The following is a 17,363-nucleotide window of genomic DNA, read 5'->3' as shown; positions in this document are numbered from 1 at the left end:
ATTAGGACATTAAATCCATAATTGTTTAATTGCTCTGAAATAGTGACAACTGGTATGATTGGGTTTGTGTCAGGGGAATATGTGAGCTAATCTAAAATAACCCTGGTAGTGCGTTATTTGGTTAGAATAGGGCTCCTCTAATACGTAAAGCAATTGGAGAATTAAATTTTACGGGTGTACCTAGAATTATTTCTCAATTAGAGTAGTGATTAACGGGTGTACCTTAATCATCGATACAGTAAGGAGGGGTTGACTGTCATCGCTTGTTTGGCAGTTATAACCTATTTATTAATAAATAATTGAAATTGCCTTTGCATCGATGATCAATTAGGTGAACCATTGTTGAATTATTTCTTGGCTAGACCTTTAATTATTATTAATCTAATTTTAGTAAATTGTCATTTAATTCTTAGTTAGCTATTTATTTTTATTTGAACTCCTTTGGTTGTTATCGTTTATACAAAAACACCCCCTTGTAACTGTGAATTTCAAAAGAAATAATTACTTCCAGTCCCTGTGGATTCGACTCTACTTATCACTATCTACAGAATTAGCTTTTGTTTGAGCAGGTTATTATTATTGCACAGGCTTGACAACCTGTCACTTCATGCATATCTATCTTGGTCCTGGCCATACTCATGAATGGTCTACCCATAAGGAGTACAGTTGAATTAACTGAGTTATCGTCATTCATGTCAACAAAATAGAAATCAGCAGGAAAGATAAACTCATTAACTTTCACTAGGACGTCTTCAACCACACCCTCAGGGTAAACATTTGACCTATCGACTAGTTGAATTATTACCCTTGTATCTTTTAGAGGTCCTAAGTTTAAGGCCCTAAATATTGACAAAGGCTTGACGTTAATAGATGCCCCTAGATCAAGCATACCTCTGTCTATCCTCTTCTGGCCTATGATGCATGGTATCGTGAACATACCTGGATCGTTGCATTTTTGCGGCAACTTTCTTTGAAGGACTGTTGACACATTCTTACCCACCTTTACTTTGTCGTGAAAATTCAACTTGTTCCAGTTTATACACAACCCTCTCAAAAACTTTGCATATTTTGACAACTGCCTAATCGTATCAAGCAAAAGGATGTTGATTTCCGCTTTCCTAAAGGTATCCAAAATCTCCTTCTCTGACTCTTCTTTCTTGGTTTTAGCCAACCTGCCAAGAAAAGAAGGGTTAATATCAAAGGTCTTATGACAATCTGGCGGATGACTTACTTTTTCCTTCTCCAAGACACTTGTTCATCTTCGGCTCTTGTTGCTTCCGATCTTGAGAACTGCATATCCTTGCCACTTCGTAAAAACATTGCATTTGCATTCTCCTATGGATTGGGAATTACCTGAGATGATAGCTTCCCTTTACCATTCTCAAGATTGCTCACTAAAGACGCCAATTGTGACATTTGGGTCTCCAAATTCCGAATGCTGGTACGAGTCTCTTGTTAAAATCTTTACAAGTCAAGCTGCATTTTACAAGTGCTATTAGCTAGCGATTTAATCATACCTTCAAGGGACATACCTGAATTAGACGCAAATGGTTGCTGTACTGGTGGTCTCTGCTGGAATGGTTGTTGAAAACCCGAGGGTTTCGGAGCATTGCTAAAGTTGGGGTGGTTCCCCCACCCTAGATTGTATGTAGGTGCATACGGGTCATTTCTCCTTTGGGGTGGTCCAGGCAAACTTCTCATGGCGCTGGCTTGCTCGTTGAGGTCTTCTTGAAGGGTCAGACACATATCGGTCATGTGTTTAGGAGCAGTACATATTCCACATGCTTTAGTTGCCTGTACTTGTCCTCTAGTTATTTGACGAATCAAGGCAGTTAGTTCAGTTAATCTATTCGCAAGGTCAGAATGATTAACCTCGTTGACCCTTCGAGTCACTCCCTCAAATCTGACTCCAAACTGTTGCGAGTTCTCAGCCATGTTCTAGATAAGTCGTTTGGTTTCATCTGTTGTTTTATTTACCAAAGCACCGCCACTAGCTGCATCTACCATGCTCTATCCATAGGTAGCAGTCCCTCATAAAAATGCTGGATCAACAATTGGTCAGGAATCTGATGGTGCGGGCAACTAGCACACGGCTGTTTGAATCGCTCCCAGTATTTGTAGAGAATTTCTCCATTGGCCTGCCTAACTCCACATATTTCCTTTCTGATGTTGGTGGCCCTAGAGGTTGGGAAGAATTTCTCAAGGAACTGCCGTTTCAGTCCTTCCCAAGTAGTGATGGACCCCGATGGCAAGTAGAATAACCAGTCCTTACCCTTATCTGTTACGGAAAAAGGGAAAGCATGCAGGTTGATTTGTTCTTCCGTAACATCCTGAGATTTCATGGTTGAGTACACTACATGAAATTCCTTCAAATGCTTGTATGGGTCCTTATCTGCAACACCATGAAAAATAGATAATAAATAAATCAACCCCGATTTTAATTCAAAAGCCTCCTCAGTGTCAGGATGCGTAATGCACAGAGACTGTTGGTTAACATTCGGGGTTGCGAGTTCCCTCAAAATCCTTTGGGCTACCATTGTTTCATTGGGTCCAGTTAAGTCTATTTCCAATTCAACTAATAAATCACTTAAGTCAGAATTTTGTTCAAATTTGGGGGGTAGTGTCGCTGAAACTTGTTGTTTTGTAACTTAGTCTCCTTTGTCAACCTCCTTGCTATTTTCTCAATTTCTGGATCAAATTCGAGTCTTCCTGTATGGGACGATCGAGACATAAAACATAGGCTAAACAAAGCCTATGCAATAAATCACTTCAAACACTGGGTCCCCGGCAACGGTGCCAAAATTTGATGGCCGTCAAACTATCAAAAATAAAAATTTATATCAATACCTACTCTCAAAACTAAATGAGTATAGTGGTGAGTAGGGTTGTCTTCTCATGGAACTGGCAGATTTATTACACAGATAATTTGGAGGGTTTTAGGAAAGGAGATATAAAGAACAAATTAAAGATGTAAGGGGTATTGAATTTCCACTTCGCAAATAGTGTAGTAGCTAAAGGGTATAATAAACAATTAATTGATACAATCTAGTCAAGGAAATAATTTCGGCACCGGCTCACGCAATTGATCACAGATACCTAGATTAATTCACATGTTCGTAAGTAAATTGGTTTTAGCAATTCAACAACCACCTAACTACTAATCTCTCCTTAGTTATATGGTAGTCCAGAGACGCTCTTAACTGCTCCCTTGTAAAATAGATAACCCCAGAGACACTCATAAGATTTAATCTATTCACAACTTTAGGAATTAGAGAGACCCAATTCTAGCTAACAAACATACATACGAGTTCATTCAAACTAGATTAACTATTCCTACGAAACAGATTAAATTACTTGCGAGGCAATTAAATTGTGTCGTTCGTCACAAATTTTAAGATAATCAAGTGATACGAACCATCGTCCTAATTGGCAGAATACGGTTCAGACAATTGAACAACTGGCCACATTAATCCAATAAATTCAAACAATAATAGCCTATTAAAATAAAAAATAATTAAATACCCACTAACGCAGAATTTAAAATAGCGCAGAACAATTAAAAAGATCTCACAATTTTCTGTACACCGGGCCTTGATTATTCCTCAACTAGATAAAGGAGCTTAGCCTTGCCTTATAACGATGATGCAATAGAAGAACTCAATCGAATTTAGTTGATGAAAAAGTAAAAAGGATAGTCGCTAGTCTCTAACTCACGATCCGAAGGAAAAGATAAAGACAAAGATCCAAACTACTAGTCTATTGCTGTCCTATTTAAAGTTTTTGCGCCGCCGCCACCTTTTGCCAAATATGTATTTGTATCTATAGGGGATCCCTTTCCTTATTTTTTTCCTTGGTTTGTTGCCAAAATATTCTCTGAAGATGTTTCCTAATCCCACGTAACTCCAAAACATATCTCCCAAAAATAGTGGCGAGCTTCTAGGGATAAGTCTCACAATCCTTCTTTTTGTACGTAACTCTGCGGTCTCTGCGTGGGCACGCTCCATAATGAATGGTCTTCTGGAAATTGGCCTGTTTTCACCACTTTTGACACCAATCGCCTACAACTGACACAAATATCAATTATGAGTAGAAACCCATTACTTTGCATAATAAGTGGCCAATATTGAGACCAAATACCATCAAATGAAATGCACAATTGTCTCACTATCACTATTCTTTTAAGTGGACCATCCCAAACATCTGCTTCAAGTGGTCCCCGATCCCGCCTTGGGAAGAACAAGGAGGTTCACCTCTCTTCACCAGCCTACTGTGCCAGGCATTTGACCTTCACTAAGGCAGCCGATAAGGAACGGTATGCAGCTGCATGTACAAGAAAAATTATTCCTTGTAAATTCATCCATGGCCCCACACTAGATATTTTGAACATTAGGGATGAGGTCACTAGGATGATAGCTGCCATTGGTTGGGCTTCAATTGTTTTGTTTGCTTTTATGAGTTAATATGGGAATTTTATGCCACTTTTGAATTCAATATACCTGATGTATTCTCTGTAATGACTCCTGATGTGGTTCGTTTTCGATTAATGGGTAAGGAATTCAGGCGGTCCATTACTGAAATCAATTTGGCTTTTGACTTTATTGATGTCCCATATTCTCAATCTTCTGAATATATGACGAGCGCATGCAAATTCACTGAACTCTTTTTCTCCCGTAACACTGGCTACTGGAAGGATTTGTCAGTTGATACTCAATTTTATGATCCTAGTCAGTCTAAAGCCTAATACCTAAAAAAACCTGTTTTTCGTTATCTTCACCGTTTCATGGCTTATAGCATCTCGGGTAGGAAGGACAATTCGGGTATTTTATCTGAACCAGAGTTCTTTTTTATTTGGTGTATTGTTACTGAAATTAAAGTTAACTTGGGCTGTTGGTTTGCTTCTCAATTCCGGACTGTCTTGAGCAAGAAAAATAAACCATTAATTTTGGATTCATATTACTCATTTGGCCACTAATCTTGGTTTGGATTTGAATAATCATAATCTGCATTTGGCTTGTAATATAGAACCCCTAGATTTGATTTGTCTGGAGAAAATGGGTTTAGTCCAGCAGATCAACGGTGTTTTCCAGTTCACCTCTCTAGGGCCGATCCAGCTTCTACCGAAGCGGACAGCTTCAAAAGCTACTACCTCTCAGACTGGCGGTACTTCTATTGATGCCCCTAGTCCTTCCACTTCTGCACCACCACCATCATCTTCTGAAGAGAGGCATTCATCAGATCTCCACTTCCAGTTACATCAGGTGGATTCTCAAAAGCTACCGCCTCTCAGACTGGCGGTACTTCAACTGATGCCTCTGGTCCTTCCACTTCTGCACCACCACCATCATCTTCTGAAGAGAGGCATTCATCAGATCTCCGCTTCCAGTTACATCAGGTGGATTCTCGAATGGAGTGGGTCGAGCGCCAGGTATCCTGCATGGCCCAGAATTTGGCAACATTCTTCCACCAAGTGGGCTTCCAGGCGCCATTTCCTCCCGAGCCGTAGATGTCGACCCCTCCTCTACCTTCAGGGAAGTACCGTCGTCCGCTTGTCCTTTTTTTTTTTTTTATACTTTTGGCACTACTTTCTTCCATTGAGGACAATGTCATTAATAGGTGTGGGGGAGGGGATAAAGTTGCTAGTATGCTTGGCATTGTTGTTATTTTTTTTTTTTGCTGCTAGTAGGTTGTTATTTGGCTATGATGTAGTATGCAATCAAGATGCAATCTTGAGTAGTAATTTGATACTAGTTAAAATTCCTATTTCTTTTGATAATGGAATTGGATGATGAATGTGCTAAAATTGACAATTTTTAACCACTTGTAAGCTTTCTGAGGCTGTTAATGAGCATGTCATCTATAACTGATCTATTTTCGTTTGTTGAGTGGTTCACGCCATCGTTTTGTCATTTTAGACCTTGTTTTATTATGCATGTTGAGATCACAATTTTTGTTGAATTAGATGCATTAAAATGATGAGGGCACCTAGGATTAAACCATGTTTGACTTTCCCAAAAACTTACCTTTATTCGTTACCATTAGTGAGCGCTTTTTGAGCGTTTAACCTTTTTCTTTGATGAATAGCTGCAATCACTACCCCAAGACTAGCTTTTTAAACTTTCTCTTGAGCCTTGTGTTGAATGGATGTCTAAATTTCAAGGTGTGAAAATTTTTATATTGCCTCAAGGTATTGAAGTGAATTAGCGAGTGGAGTTGCTCCAAGTGTTGTGCATGCTAAGAATTGCGAAAAAAATAGAGGAAAAAAATGAAAAGAAAAATCTGATATATATGTATATGTATATATATATATATAAATCTAGAAAAGAAGAGGCATGCCGTTCAATGCTCTTATTCTTAAATGTTGTAAAGTAGTAATGGCAATTGTTAAAGATGATTGCACTTGCTAAATGGGTAGAAAGTGTTCTCATGCCTTGGGAGTTTGAGTTGGGAATAACTCCTTGTCATAAATTTTTGGACATTCTTTTAACAGTTATATACCCTAATTTACCTTTATATCCTACCCTTCACTCGAGCCCCGTTGCATCCTAATAAAAGTCCCTTTGATTTTTGCATTTAAATTAACTTTTAGTGGTAGAGATATGATATATTAACAAGCTTATGGTAATGTCACTCCATTGTGCCATTTTGTGAGATCAAATTTCACCTTGTACGTTTTGAGTGCTGAGTGCATGTACTAAATCCCTTGTGAGGATTGTTAAGTTTGGCATGTTTTGATTCCAACGAAGTTGTTAGGACAATAGGCTATTTGTGCTTATATGGGTTGCTACAAATTGCTCGACTTCTTGATTGTACTTCTGAGCTTGATTATGCTTGAGGGCAAGCATAATTTAGGTATGGGGGAGTTGATAGGGTGCAATTAATTGGTATAAGTGTTTATAATTGTCCTTTTATTTCTGCCAAATATCTTCTTATTTGATAGATTCTACTTTCATTTGGTATTTTGCACTTATTTCAGGAGTGGGAATGAAAAATGCTTAAATGAAGATTTTCTAGTGAAAAAAACATCTAATGATTGCACGTGGGCGCGCCTAAGCTCATTGCTCAAAGCTGGAAAGTCGCGATTGATATTGGGTAGTTTCCCAATCCAAGTCAAATTCCAAAAATTGACAGCGGCTGGAAGTTTTCCTACTTTTACATTCCGCGTTAGTCTTGAGCCGTGGGAGAACTTGAGGAAACTGATTTGTAATGGAATCTTTTAGTAGTTTGATTGGTATTAGGAAACCAATGAATCAAGCAAGTTTCACATAGGAGATTGAGGAAAAAGAAAGAAATTGTTTTGAAGAAATCGGGCTGTTCCTTTTCTTTTAAAACAATTAGAAGAACAAAAGTTGTAAGCTTCCAACGGATTTTTCTTTTGGAATGGCTCGTTCTCCATTAATGGAGAACTAATTTTGCATCTCTAGTCAAGAGACAACTGAGGATTTGGTTCAGCTATCATTGTGAGATCTAATTGATTTTATTTATTTCCTCTATTTATTGGTATTTGTAAGTTTTCTGCTTTATAGGTTATGATTATTATGTGTGATTGAATAGGTGCGTAATATTTAATTATCCACATAATCTAGTAGCTAATTGGAGTAGTTGAATCCGTAATTATTTGACTATTCTAATCCCAGTAGCAACCGGCATAATTGGGTTTGTGTCGGGGGAACGTACAATCTAATTTAAATAAACCCTCGTAGCGTGTTTCTTAATTAGAACAGGGTTTCTCTAATTTCTAATACAATTGAGGAATTAAATCCTACGGTCGTACTTAGGGTTATTTCTAAATTAGGAAAATAATCAATAGTCGTACCTTGACTATCGAAACAGTACGGAGGAACTGATTGTCATATCATATCAACAAGTAAAAACCTGTTTACTAATGAATGTTGAAATTATATTTGAATCAATGATCAGTTGCCTGAACCATTTTTGAAGTGTATCCTTAAGCTAGAACTTTTACCATTACTTATTTCTCTCATTTTTGTTGCTTGGATATATTACTTTCTTTTAATTCTATTAATTTCCAAAATCCCCATAAATTTTCTTAACTTGAAAGGAAACAAATTTTCCCTAATCCCTATGGATTCGACCATACTCACCGCTATATATAAAATTTCTATTTGTCTAGAGTAGGTAATTATTATTGTACAGACTCGACACCTGTCAATTATTCCTTCTCCTAACTACTACTGCTAGCTTGGCAGTAACTGTCTAGTAATTACCAATAATCATTAGTGCAAATGAAGTACTCCAAATGCTCCAACTAAAACTTGATCAATCGTGACTTGATGATGATGATCATGGCCGTGGGTCATAACATATATTCACATGTCCAACACAATAGAAGGGATTTTCTTTAATACTAAAAAAATAACAGAGGATAATATAATACTCTGAAATTTCTGACAATACAATATACACATTTGTATAGTTAGAAGATCTATGCATGTGCATATGGTAGATCTAGTATATATCAATTACAAATCTCAAGACAAAGCTTAAAAATACAAGAAACTCTCACTCTCATGTAAAAAATTCAATGTGAGAAAAAAATTCAGCTAAAAATTTTAAGTGATAAAAAGTTCTCACCAAAAATCCCAAAAGAGAGAAGATTAAGTTTTTTTTTATCAATTTTAATAATGATGACATTTCACATTTATTTATCTACTGGATTCGTGCTCAAACTAATGGAGCGCAAAGGCTAGATTCTAAGACTTCGTAAAATAATGAAAAGTAGTTGAATGTCACGCAACAAACATTCATGTACAATTTAGCAGATGAGCGTAAGTTGTAACTAAATTTGTGGTACTATTTAGACAATGCTAGTTTTGTAAAATCTCAGGATTGATGTTTACTATCCATCTTCTGTTAAATTTAATTTTTGTCGTGTGCCAACTGGGAAGATTATTGGTCATCTCTGATACATCATATTAAATAGCAGAATACCAGGGAATCTTTTTATTTTTTTGGGTAAAATTTTTTTTGGATGGATTCGGCTTTGGCTTCGGCTCTGGGTATCACTGCCGGTCAGAGCATGCCTCCGGAACCACAAATAGCTTACAAAGGTTCTTACAGATCATCCACCAACACCGACCTCACATTGACAGCGGGATTCAAATACACTATCTTTTGTGAAGCAGTGATCCATTCTTATCAATTGAGCCAACTTGTATTGACAAAATACTAGGGATTTGTTAGCTGAGCCATCTTGTAGCTATAGAATACTGGGGATTCGCAAGCAAATACCTCAACAAGTGGCCCTTAAGACTTTGACTTAATTGTTTCTGATCTCCTTCACAAGTTCTCTTTCACGTTTTGAAAAGTATTAGTAGTAGGACTCGGGTCATTTCTGCATTCGCCTAAATGCAAAATTGGTGGAAGCTCACTGACCATTTTCTGCATTAAGTTTTGACAACGAAGTTCAGCTAATTTTTATCGCAATTGTACCAATAAAATTAAGTTCTTCCAGTTGCTTGGCCTTGTAATTGTAATGCACAACAAGAAGAATCTGTAATAGCTCAAACATGTTTCCCAATCCACAGAAACTTTTATCATTCAATCATCAGTTTGTTCCAAATTAATTCATTTTTGGCTTCATAGCTCATTGAAATTCCAAATACCATGTGGGGATTTCGCCAATCCACATTAGCAAACCTTTCTTTCATACTCTTATTTGCCATCAATTTGTCAGTAAGCCATCTTTCAGCTTCTAAACACTTTCAAAATGAGACTGATTGTCTTGCTCTGCTTGAATTCAAGAATCAGATATACGACGACCCGTTTGAAGTGCTGAATTCCTGGAACCATTCACAACACCATTGCGAGTGGGAAGGAGTCACATGTAGTACTCGACATCAGAGGGTCATGGCCTTGACTCTAAGGGATAAGCACTTGTCTGGAACTATATCACCTCATGTTGGAAATCTAAGCTTCATGAGGTTCATCCATCTTGAGGAGAATCAATTCCGTGGTGAGATTCCCCAAGAATTCGGTCACCTCTTCAGGCTAAGAGTCTTGAACTTGTCAGGAAAAGCACTCAGTGGAAAAATCCCAGCAAACCTGAGCTATTGCTCAGAGATGACTGCAATTAGCCTAATGAGCAACAGGCTAGAAGGGAAAATTCCGATTAATCAGCTGAGCAATTTGAAGAAGCTTGAACTTCTTAATATTTATTCCAACAATTTGACAGGAGAGATTACCTCCTCCATTGGGAACTTACCATCACTGATCACAGTCGTGCTCAGCTTCAACAATCTGGGCGGATATTTGCCCAAGGAGATGGGGCTCTTAAAAAAGCTTGCCATATTAAGACTTGGAGGAAATAAACTGTCCGGTATAATCCCTGCCTCTATCTTTAATAATGCAGCCATTTTTTATTTTCAGTAGCCGCCAATTTCTTTCATGGTAATCTCCCAACCGACATAGGTTTCACCCTACCAAATCTGGTAGTATTAGCTGTTGGGGAAAACAAGTTCTATGGAAACCTTCCAGCTTCAATCACCAATGCTTCTGGGCTTGTAACACTTGATCTTTCCAGAAATAACTTTCAAGGCCAAGTTCCAGCTAATTTAGGAGATCTGACAAACCTTCAAATAATAAATTTTTCTATTAATCTCTTCGGCAATAATTCTACCGGGGACTTGGATTTTGTTGCATCATTGACCAACTGCAGTAATCTAACATCTCTTTCCTTGAGTGGCAATAATTTTGAAGGTAAGTTTCCAAAAGTCATGGCCAATCTCTCAAATCAGCTCACTAAATTGTACATGGGGGGAAATCAACAGTCAGGAATTATTCCGGAAGGGTTTGGAAATCTTGTCAATTTATATATGCAAGCAAACTCTCTCTGGCCACATTCCAAGAGATTTTGGCAAATTACAAGATTTGCAACTTCTGAGTCTAGCCCAAAATGAGTTTTCAGGAGAGATAGTCTCTACCCTATGTAACGCCACAGCTCTATACCGTCTGGAGTTTTCATTTAACCAGTTTGAAGGGGGAAATATATTTGATAATGTTTTTATGAACTGTCAAAATTTGCAAGTTCTGGGTATATATCAAAACAACTTCACTGGAATTATTTCACCACATTTTCTGGAGACGCATTCATCACTGATGCATTTGATGTTAGGTGAAGATTCGTTTAGTGGTTTTCTGCCTCGTGAAGTAGGAAAGCTTATACATTTGGTGGATCTAGATGTTTCCCAAAACCAACTTGCTGGAGGTATACCCATATCTCTTGCTGATTGTACAAATCTGGAGAATCTTTATATGCAATCCAATTTTTTCCAAGGAACAATTCCACCAAATTTGGCTTCTTTGAAGAGCATCCAGCAATTAGACCTTTCAAGTAATAACTTGACTAGATCAATACCAAAGGAACTTGAGAAGCTTCAATATTTGAGGTACTTAAACCTTTCCTACAACGACATCGAGGGAGAGGTACCAAACACGGATTTTCAGCAATGCAAGTCAAATATCATTGATTGGCAACAACAAACTCTGTGGAGGCATTCCGGAATTGGAGTTCCCACATTGCCCAGTGATTAAGGGGAAAATAGAGGAAAGCTGAAGGTTATCATATTGCCGTCCATTGTTTTACCGGCAACGTTTCTGGTTCTTGGTGCAGTGTTGTTATATCTCTTGGTATATCGAATAAGAGAAAGAAGACTAGTGGCCAGATTCTCTAGCATGCCCACAAGAATCGATGAGCTCTTACGACTTTCTTACCATGAACTTCTTCGTGCAACTTCAGGATTTTCTCCAGAAAACTTAATTGGTTCAGGAAATTTTGGAGCCGTCTACAAAGGCATTCTAGAAAAACTTGGCAATAAGCTCGTAGCAGTCAAAGTCGTTCTTGATCTTCAGAAGAATGGGGCTTCCAAAAGTTTTAAGGCTGAGTGCAAAACATTGAGAAACATTCGCCATACAAACCTCATCTCTATCGTGAGTCATTGCTCCAATATTGATTCCAAGGGGGATGAATTCAAAGCTCTAGTCTACGAGTTTATGGAAAATGGAAATCTGGACCTATGGCTGCATCCAGAGACAACTGATCAAGCAACAAGCTGCAGAAGTCTTAATCTTATTCAGAAGCTAAATATTGCAATTGATGTGGCTTCAGCATTGCAATATCTTCACGACCACTACGACGCAGAGATTGTTCATTGTGATCTAAAACCAAGTAACATTCTTCACCCACGTGGGTGATTTTGGATTGGCAAGGCTTCTCCCGAAACCCATCAACAGATCCTCCGAGCTGGGAACCGGCAGTACTATTGCTATAAAAGGATCAATCGGTTACGCAGATCCTCTGAGTGGTAATTATTTTTATGGTCAAGATGTCACTTCAATTGTACCTGCAACCGTTCTTGGCAATTATGTACATTTTACACAGCGCGTAACTTTGTTTGCACACGACGTAATTTTGTTTGCACAACGTGTAACTCTAGAATAAATTTTTATAGACCCTACACACGTTGTTAAAAATGAGGTACAACAAGTGATCTAGACCGTATATTTTTTTGGCCAAATCTTGACAGTAAACAGCTCAGGAATGATCCACCTGATGACCGTCCCTGTCCCGTATCCTTAGGGTTTAGAAATAAAAAAACATAGTATTATTATTTGGCTCTTTAACTCATTCTTTATTGGAGTTAAGAACTTTGGGAGATATAATCAATGATTCTCTTTATTTTATTATTTTCCTTCTCAATTTTGTCATGTTGCACTTTCTCTCCACTCATCTCGTTAAGCATATTTTGGAATAACTTTTGAAAATCGCTTTTAACTCATTCTTTGATTTTTAATATATATATATATATATTTCATTTTTTATTTCTAATTCTCAACCCTTGATTTATTATATCATTCGATGATTGCATAATTTGCATGAATAATCGAACTTACAAAGTATAGGTTAACAAATATATTCACATGGAATTAGCTGTACAGTTGCATCCTCTTTTTTTTTTTTTTGATAATTCTATTGTGTTCCTTAAGATTCTTCTTCAGAGATTTAAAAAGAGAAAAATTTAAAACTCTTTCTCCCAAGTTCTATGATCTGTTTATCTCATTTTTCTATGGGATAACACAGAAAATATACATAGAGCTTTTATGTTAAAGTACATTTTGAAGTAACAAACCACATTAATGCAACAATTTTTATTCAATACTTTAAAATGCTAATTGAAACTAATATTAACTAACAATAGGGTAAAACAAGAAGGATAAAATTTCTATACATTGGCAATGTATATGTAAGTGAGGTTGGATATATAAAAACTAATTACAATTTGAAATTGAACATTATGTTTTGCATATGTTACATGTATTAACCCCACTTGTGTATACGCTATCAATGAATATAAAATTTTTCCGAACAAGAAAAATATACATATTATTGAAACAAGCAGCAATAAAATAGTGGCATGTCCACTATGGAGACGAAAAAAAAAAAAGCAAGCAAAAAAAAAAGGATGAGAAATAGCAAATAAATTCGTGCCCTTAGTTTACAAAAATTATAATTGACTTTTTCTCAAGTTCTTGGATGATATACCCTGTATATTAAAAGTTAGTTTTAAGGAGTAACTTATTGATAAAACGATTTTAGGGAACAATAAGCAATTGACCCAAGCTTGTAGCGATTCACTTTTAACAATTTCAATTAAGTCTCATTTACGAACCAGTACTTAGTGGCTATGTTTAAATTTACCCGAATCTAACAATTGATTCGGTTTCAGTCCCTTAGATAATTTTCCCTATTTTCTTGTACAATGTAACAATAATATATCTAAAAACAAAAATACAGAGTACGGAATGGGTGTTGCGGCATCAACTCTGGGGGATGTCTATGGATATGGAATTCTTTTGCTAGAGATGATTACAAGGAAGAGGTCAATAGATGATATGTTCGTGGATGAACTGGATCTGCATAATTATGTTAATAGGGCCTTGCTTGGACAAGTTTATGAGATCGTGGACCCCTTGCTGCTTTCTAAAGCAGGAGATGAAAACAAAAGAATGGATCCTGGAGGGGATAAAATTGATGGTGGAAGAGAGATGGAGTGTGTTATTTCCCTGGTGAAAATCGGGCTCAAATGCTCAGAAAAATCGCCAAATGATCGGATGCACATGAATGAAGTTGTCGGAAAATTACATCATATTAAGGATGTTTTTCTTGGTGTCAGTGCATATCCAAAAAATCTTGAAGCTTAATTGCCACAGGTGCATACAAGAATTTAATACGCTTCACAAAGTTGGATGTTCATTTCCTCTATATTTTAGATAAGCAATTTCATTCTTGATATAGTCTTATAAGCTAACTCATTCTTTTATTCAGAATCTATTTTAGCAAAAAGAAAAAACAAAACAAAACAAAAGTTATGTGTTGTGATCAGTAGCGTGGAAAAGGATGTCTTCTTTCAGGTACTAAAGCATAAAACCTTGATTTGCAGCTGTTTGTTTGTTGGTCTGAATCTCGGAGCTGAAGTTGCCAGTCTGATGAGTTGAAAAGGAGACCTTTGGCTTTTTAGTTGAAAGGCAGCCAATTCACGGAATTCTGATTGAACATCATTATCATGTTTGGATCTTATGTTTCTATAATGTGTACATTATACAATAAACTGTATTTTATTACAAGGCATACTCTTGCTTCTATTAAGCATTCCCTTCTTTGAATGTTGATTTTGCTACCATATACGATGAGAACGACATCAAGGGACAGAAGGCGGGAATCAATTGTACGAAAATTACCCTGCAGCATTGCCAGATGATCGGATGCCTATGATATATTTAAAACACTAATCTTATTGTAACGATATTTTTTTTTCTATCAAATTATTACAATGATTATATTATATGTTTAAAATTATCTTTAATGTTAAAATTACTTTAAAAAATAATCAATCTTATCTTAATGATATCTGTTTTCTACCAAATTATTATATAAAAATATAGTAACACCTTTTTAAATCACAATTATTGAAATCTTACATAGCCCATAAATTATTTCCTTTCACCATCATATCATTGATTAGTATTCAAATTGTTCATCATCTCTTCTTAATTTTGAATTAACTTAGTGTAAAAAAGAAAATTAACTATTATACCGATACATTTACCAATATTATTGAAAATTGAATATTTATTAATGAAGAAAAATGGATTAGTGGATGTTTTTCTACTTAATTAAGTATGAATATATAATTCTAGGTTTATGGTCATTATAAAAATTTAAATTATCTAAAAGAATATTTATAAAAGAGAATATCTACCAAATTTTGGATATGAGATACATTATTTGATGTATACTATCATATTATAGTGAAAGTATGTAAACAAATTTTTAAATAATTTGATATTTAAAATACATTAATTTTTTTAAAATTAATTTGAATGAACATGTAGAAATGTTGTTAATTTTTATATTTAAATTATTTATAAGTTCCTAAAGCAGTTGGGATTCTTTAGTTGAAGTGTGAATGTGGATTTTCTTTCAAGACATTAGTTTCCAATTCTTATTAGGAACCATTTTGTTTATGTTATCTGTAAGGATCGAAGACAACCAATCGAAAAACCAATCGATAAGCAATTAAAAGATCGCAATATAATAATAAGTAAATAAAAGGGAAAGAATTGCAAACCAATTAACTACACAGCTCCTCTTGAGCTTGTAGATTAATTCAAATAAGCTTCTTCAAATTGATAAATTACAATCACTCTTGCGTACAAAGGAAGGTTCACCTCCTCCTTGCCCCGAACACCACTCGGTCAAGCCAGGACGTTTTACTATCCCTCAGGACAACCCTCACAGAGCTACACTCATAAAAGATTCACTCACAAATGAAAAGCTTACAATGAATCTCACACAACTAAGACTACAAATCTTCTTTGATAAGTATTTTCTCACTAAAATCACTCTAGATCTTTTGTATCTTCAGTGTGCAAAAGTTGTTTTAAGTATCTGACCAACCACTATTTATATAGGATCAAGAAAGTGCCTCATTAGTGCTTCCAACGGATAGAAAGTAGCTGAAGAGTCAACTAGCCGTTGGAGTGTCGGACGTCCGATGCATGTGTCCGATACTTTCGGACGTCCGATGCTTGCGTCCGACAGCAGGCAGTGAGTTTGAAAATTTTCTTCAATTCTATCAGACGTCCGATAGGCTGGTTTTCTGCGTCCGAAGGTATGATGTAAAACTGAGAATTTTTCTTCAATTCCTTAGGACGTCCGATAGGCTGGTTTTCTGCGTCCGAAGATACTCAATGGTTGTCGGGCGTCCGATGCAGTTTTTTTGAGCGTCCGACAGCTTTCAGCAACCTTTGTCTTCTTTCAATTGCACTTGTTCATGGAATCAAATAACTTCATAACTGAAAGTATGAAGAGATATTAGTATCATCCATTTGTTTTGTAAAAATCAAAAGATAGGGATCAAGATCAACATTCTCCCCCTTTTTGATGATGACAAAACAATGGATGGAAAGAAACAAAAATAAGTATAAGCTCCCCCTCAATCATTGCATCCAAAACTTTCAAGAGCCAAACTCATAATCTCAGAATAACTCCCCTTTACTCATTGCATCCATTTCTCCCCCTTTTTGTCATCATAAGATGAGAGTAAAAATCAGCTACCATAATCCAACAACAATAACAAAGAATCCAGTATTTCAAGTAAAAACAGAGAAATGACAGCAATAACTATCATATCACAGAGAATTGATATCAAAAGGAGTACCAACATATCACAGAGAGTTTAACAAAGCAAATCATCATTATATTAGAATAGTTCTTTTCTTTCCCTTTTAGACATCATACAGATTCAGTAATATACAAAAAATATCAGCGAAAACTCAGTTCAAAGTATCAGAAATATCAAAAGAGAAAAAAAATAGTATGAACAAGAATCACATCAATCTTACCAATATCTCCTACTTGTTAGAGTTAGCATCATGTCTAACTATCCACATGCATCTCATACCATTTCTCATGTTTTTCTTAACATAACAGTTGCTATTCATGTGACCGAATTGACAACAAAAGCTGCACATAGCTGATGGATCATTCAAATGAACAGATTTAACAAAACTGACTTGACATCTCCTATGGATGGTAAAATCATTTGCATGATAATTTAACTTGTTCTGATGAGTGCTAAAGTGAGACTTTTTATCATTCCTTTGAAGGTAATTCTGTTTCTGATGTTGAAGCCACTGGCCAAGATCATTCATTCTTCTTTTCAAACAATTTTGTTCATTTTTTAGTATGTCACAAAACCTTGTTTTTCTATCAAGTTTATTTTATAAATCAATCTCATTCTTTTTCAAGAAATCATTTTCAGTTTTCAGTTTCTTGTTTTCTTGAA

The 17,363-nt window shown here is 36.1% G+C and overlaps 3 protein-coding genes across 3 annotated transcripts; 2 read left to right on the top strand and 1 right to left on the bottom strand.

Moving 5' to 3' along the window:
- Window positions 1-550: 550 nt before the first annotated feature.
- Window positions 551-1,935, bottom strand: LOC113766291. Its single transcript, XM_027310501.1, has 4 exons — window positions 1,533-1,935; window positions 1,354-1,451; window positions 1,232-1,290; window positions 551-1,172 (listed from the first exon to the last, which is right to left on the bottom strand). The coding sequence occupies exons 1-4, from the start codon at window positions 1,933-1,935 to the stop codon at window positions 551-553; spliced, it is 1,182 nt and encodes a 393-aa protein (XP_027166302.1).
- A 7,689-nt stretch (window positions 1,936-9,624) lies between these two features.
- On the top strand, window positions 9,625-12,210 carry LOC113766290 (probable LRR receptor-like serine/threonine-protein kinase At3g47570). Its single transcript, XM_027310500.1, has 4 exons — window positions 9,625-10,336; window positions 10,387-10,716; window positions 11,132-11,542; window positions 11,630-12,210. Exons 1-4 carry the CDS (start codon window positions 9,625-9,627, stop codon window positions 12,208-12,210), a joined length of 2,034 nt encoding a protein of 677 aa, XP_027166301.1.
- Window positions 12,211-13,818: 1,608 nt separating this feature from the next.
- LOC113766289 (receptor kinase-like protein Xa21) lies at window positions 13,819-14,217 on the top strand. The gene has a single exon (XM_027310499.1). The coding sequence runs from the start codon at window positions 13,819-13,821 to the stop codon at window positions 14,215-14,217; it is 399 nt and encodes a 132-aa protein (XP_027166300.1).
- Window positions 14,218-17,363: the final 3,146 nt, after the last annotated feature.

This window comes from Coffea eugenioides, chromosome 3 (genome assembly GCF_003713205.1).
Source record: "Coffea eugenioides isolate CCC68of chromosome 3, Ceug_1.0, whole genome shotgun sequence".
In the NCBI taxonomy this organism is placed as follows: Eukaryota; Viridiplantae; Streptophyta; class Magnoliopsida; order Gentianales; family Rubiaceae; genus Coffea; species Coffea eugenioides.
Note: the sequence above shows the minus strand (reverse complement) of the source record. Positions and strands in the feature narration are given on the sequence as shown.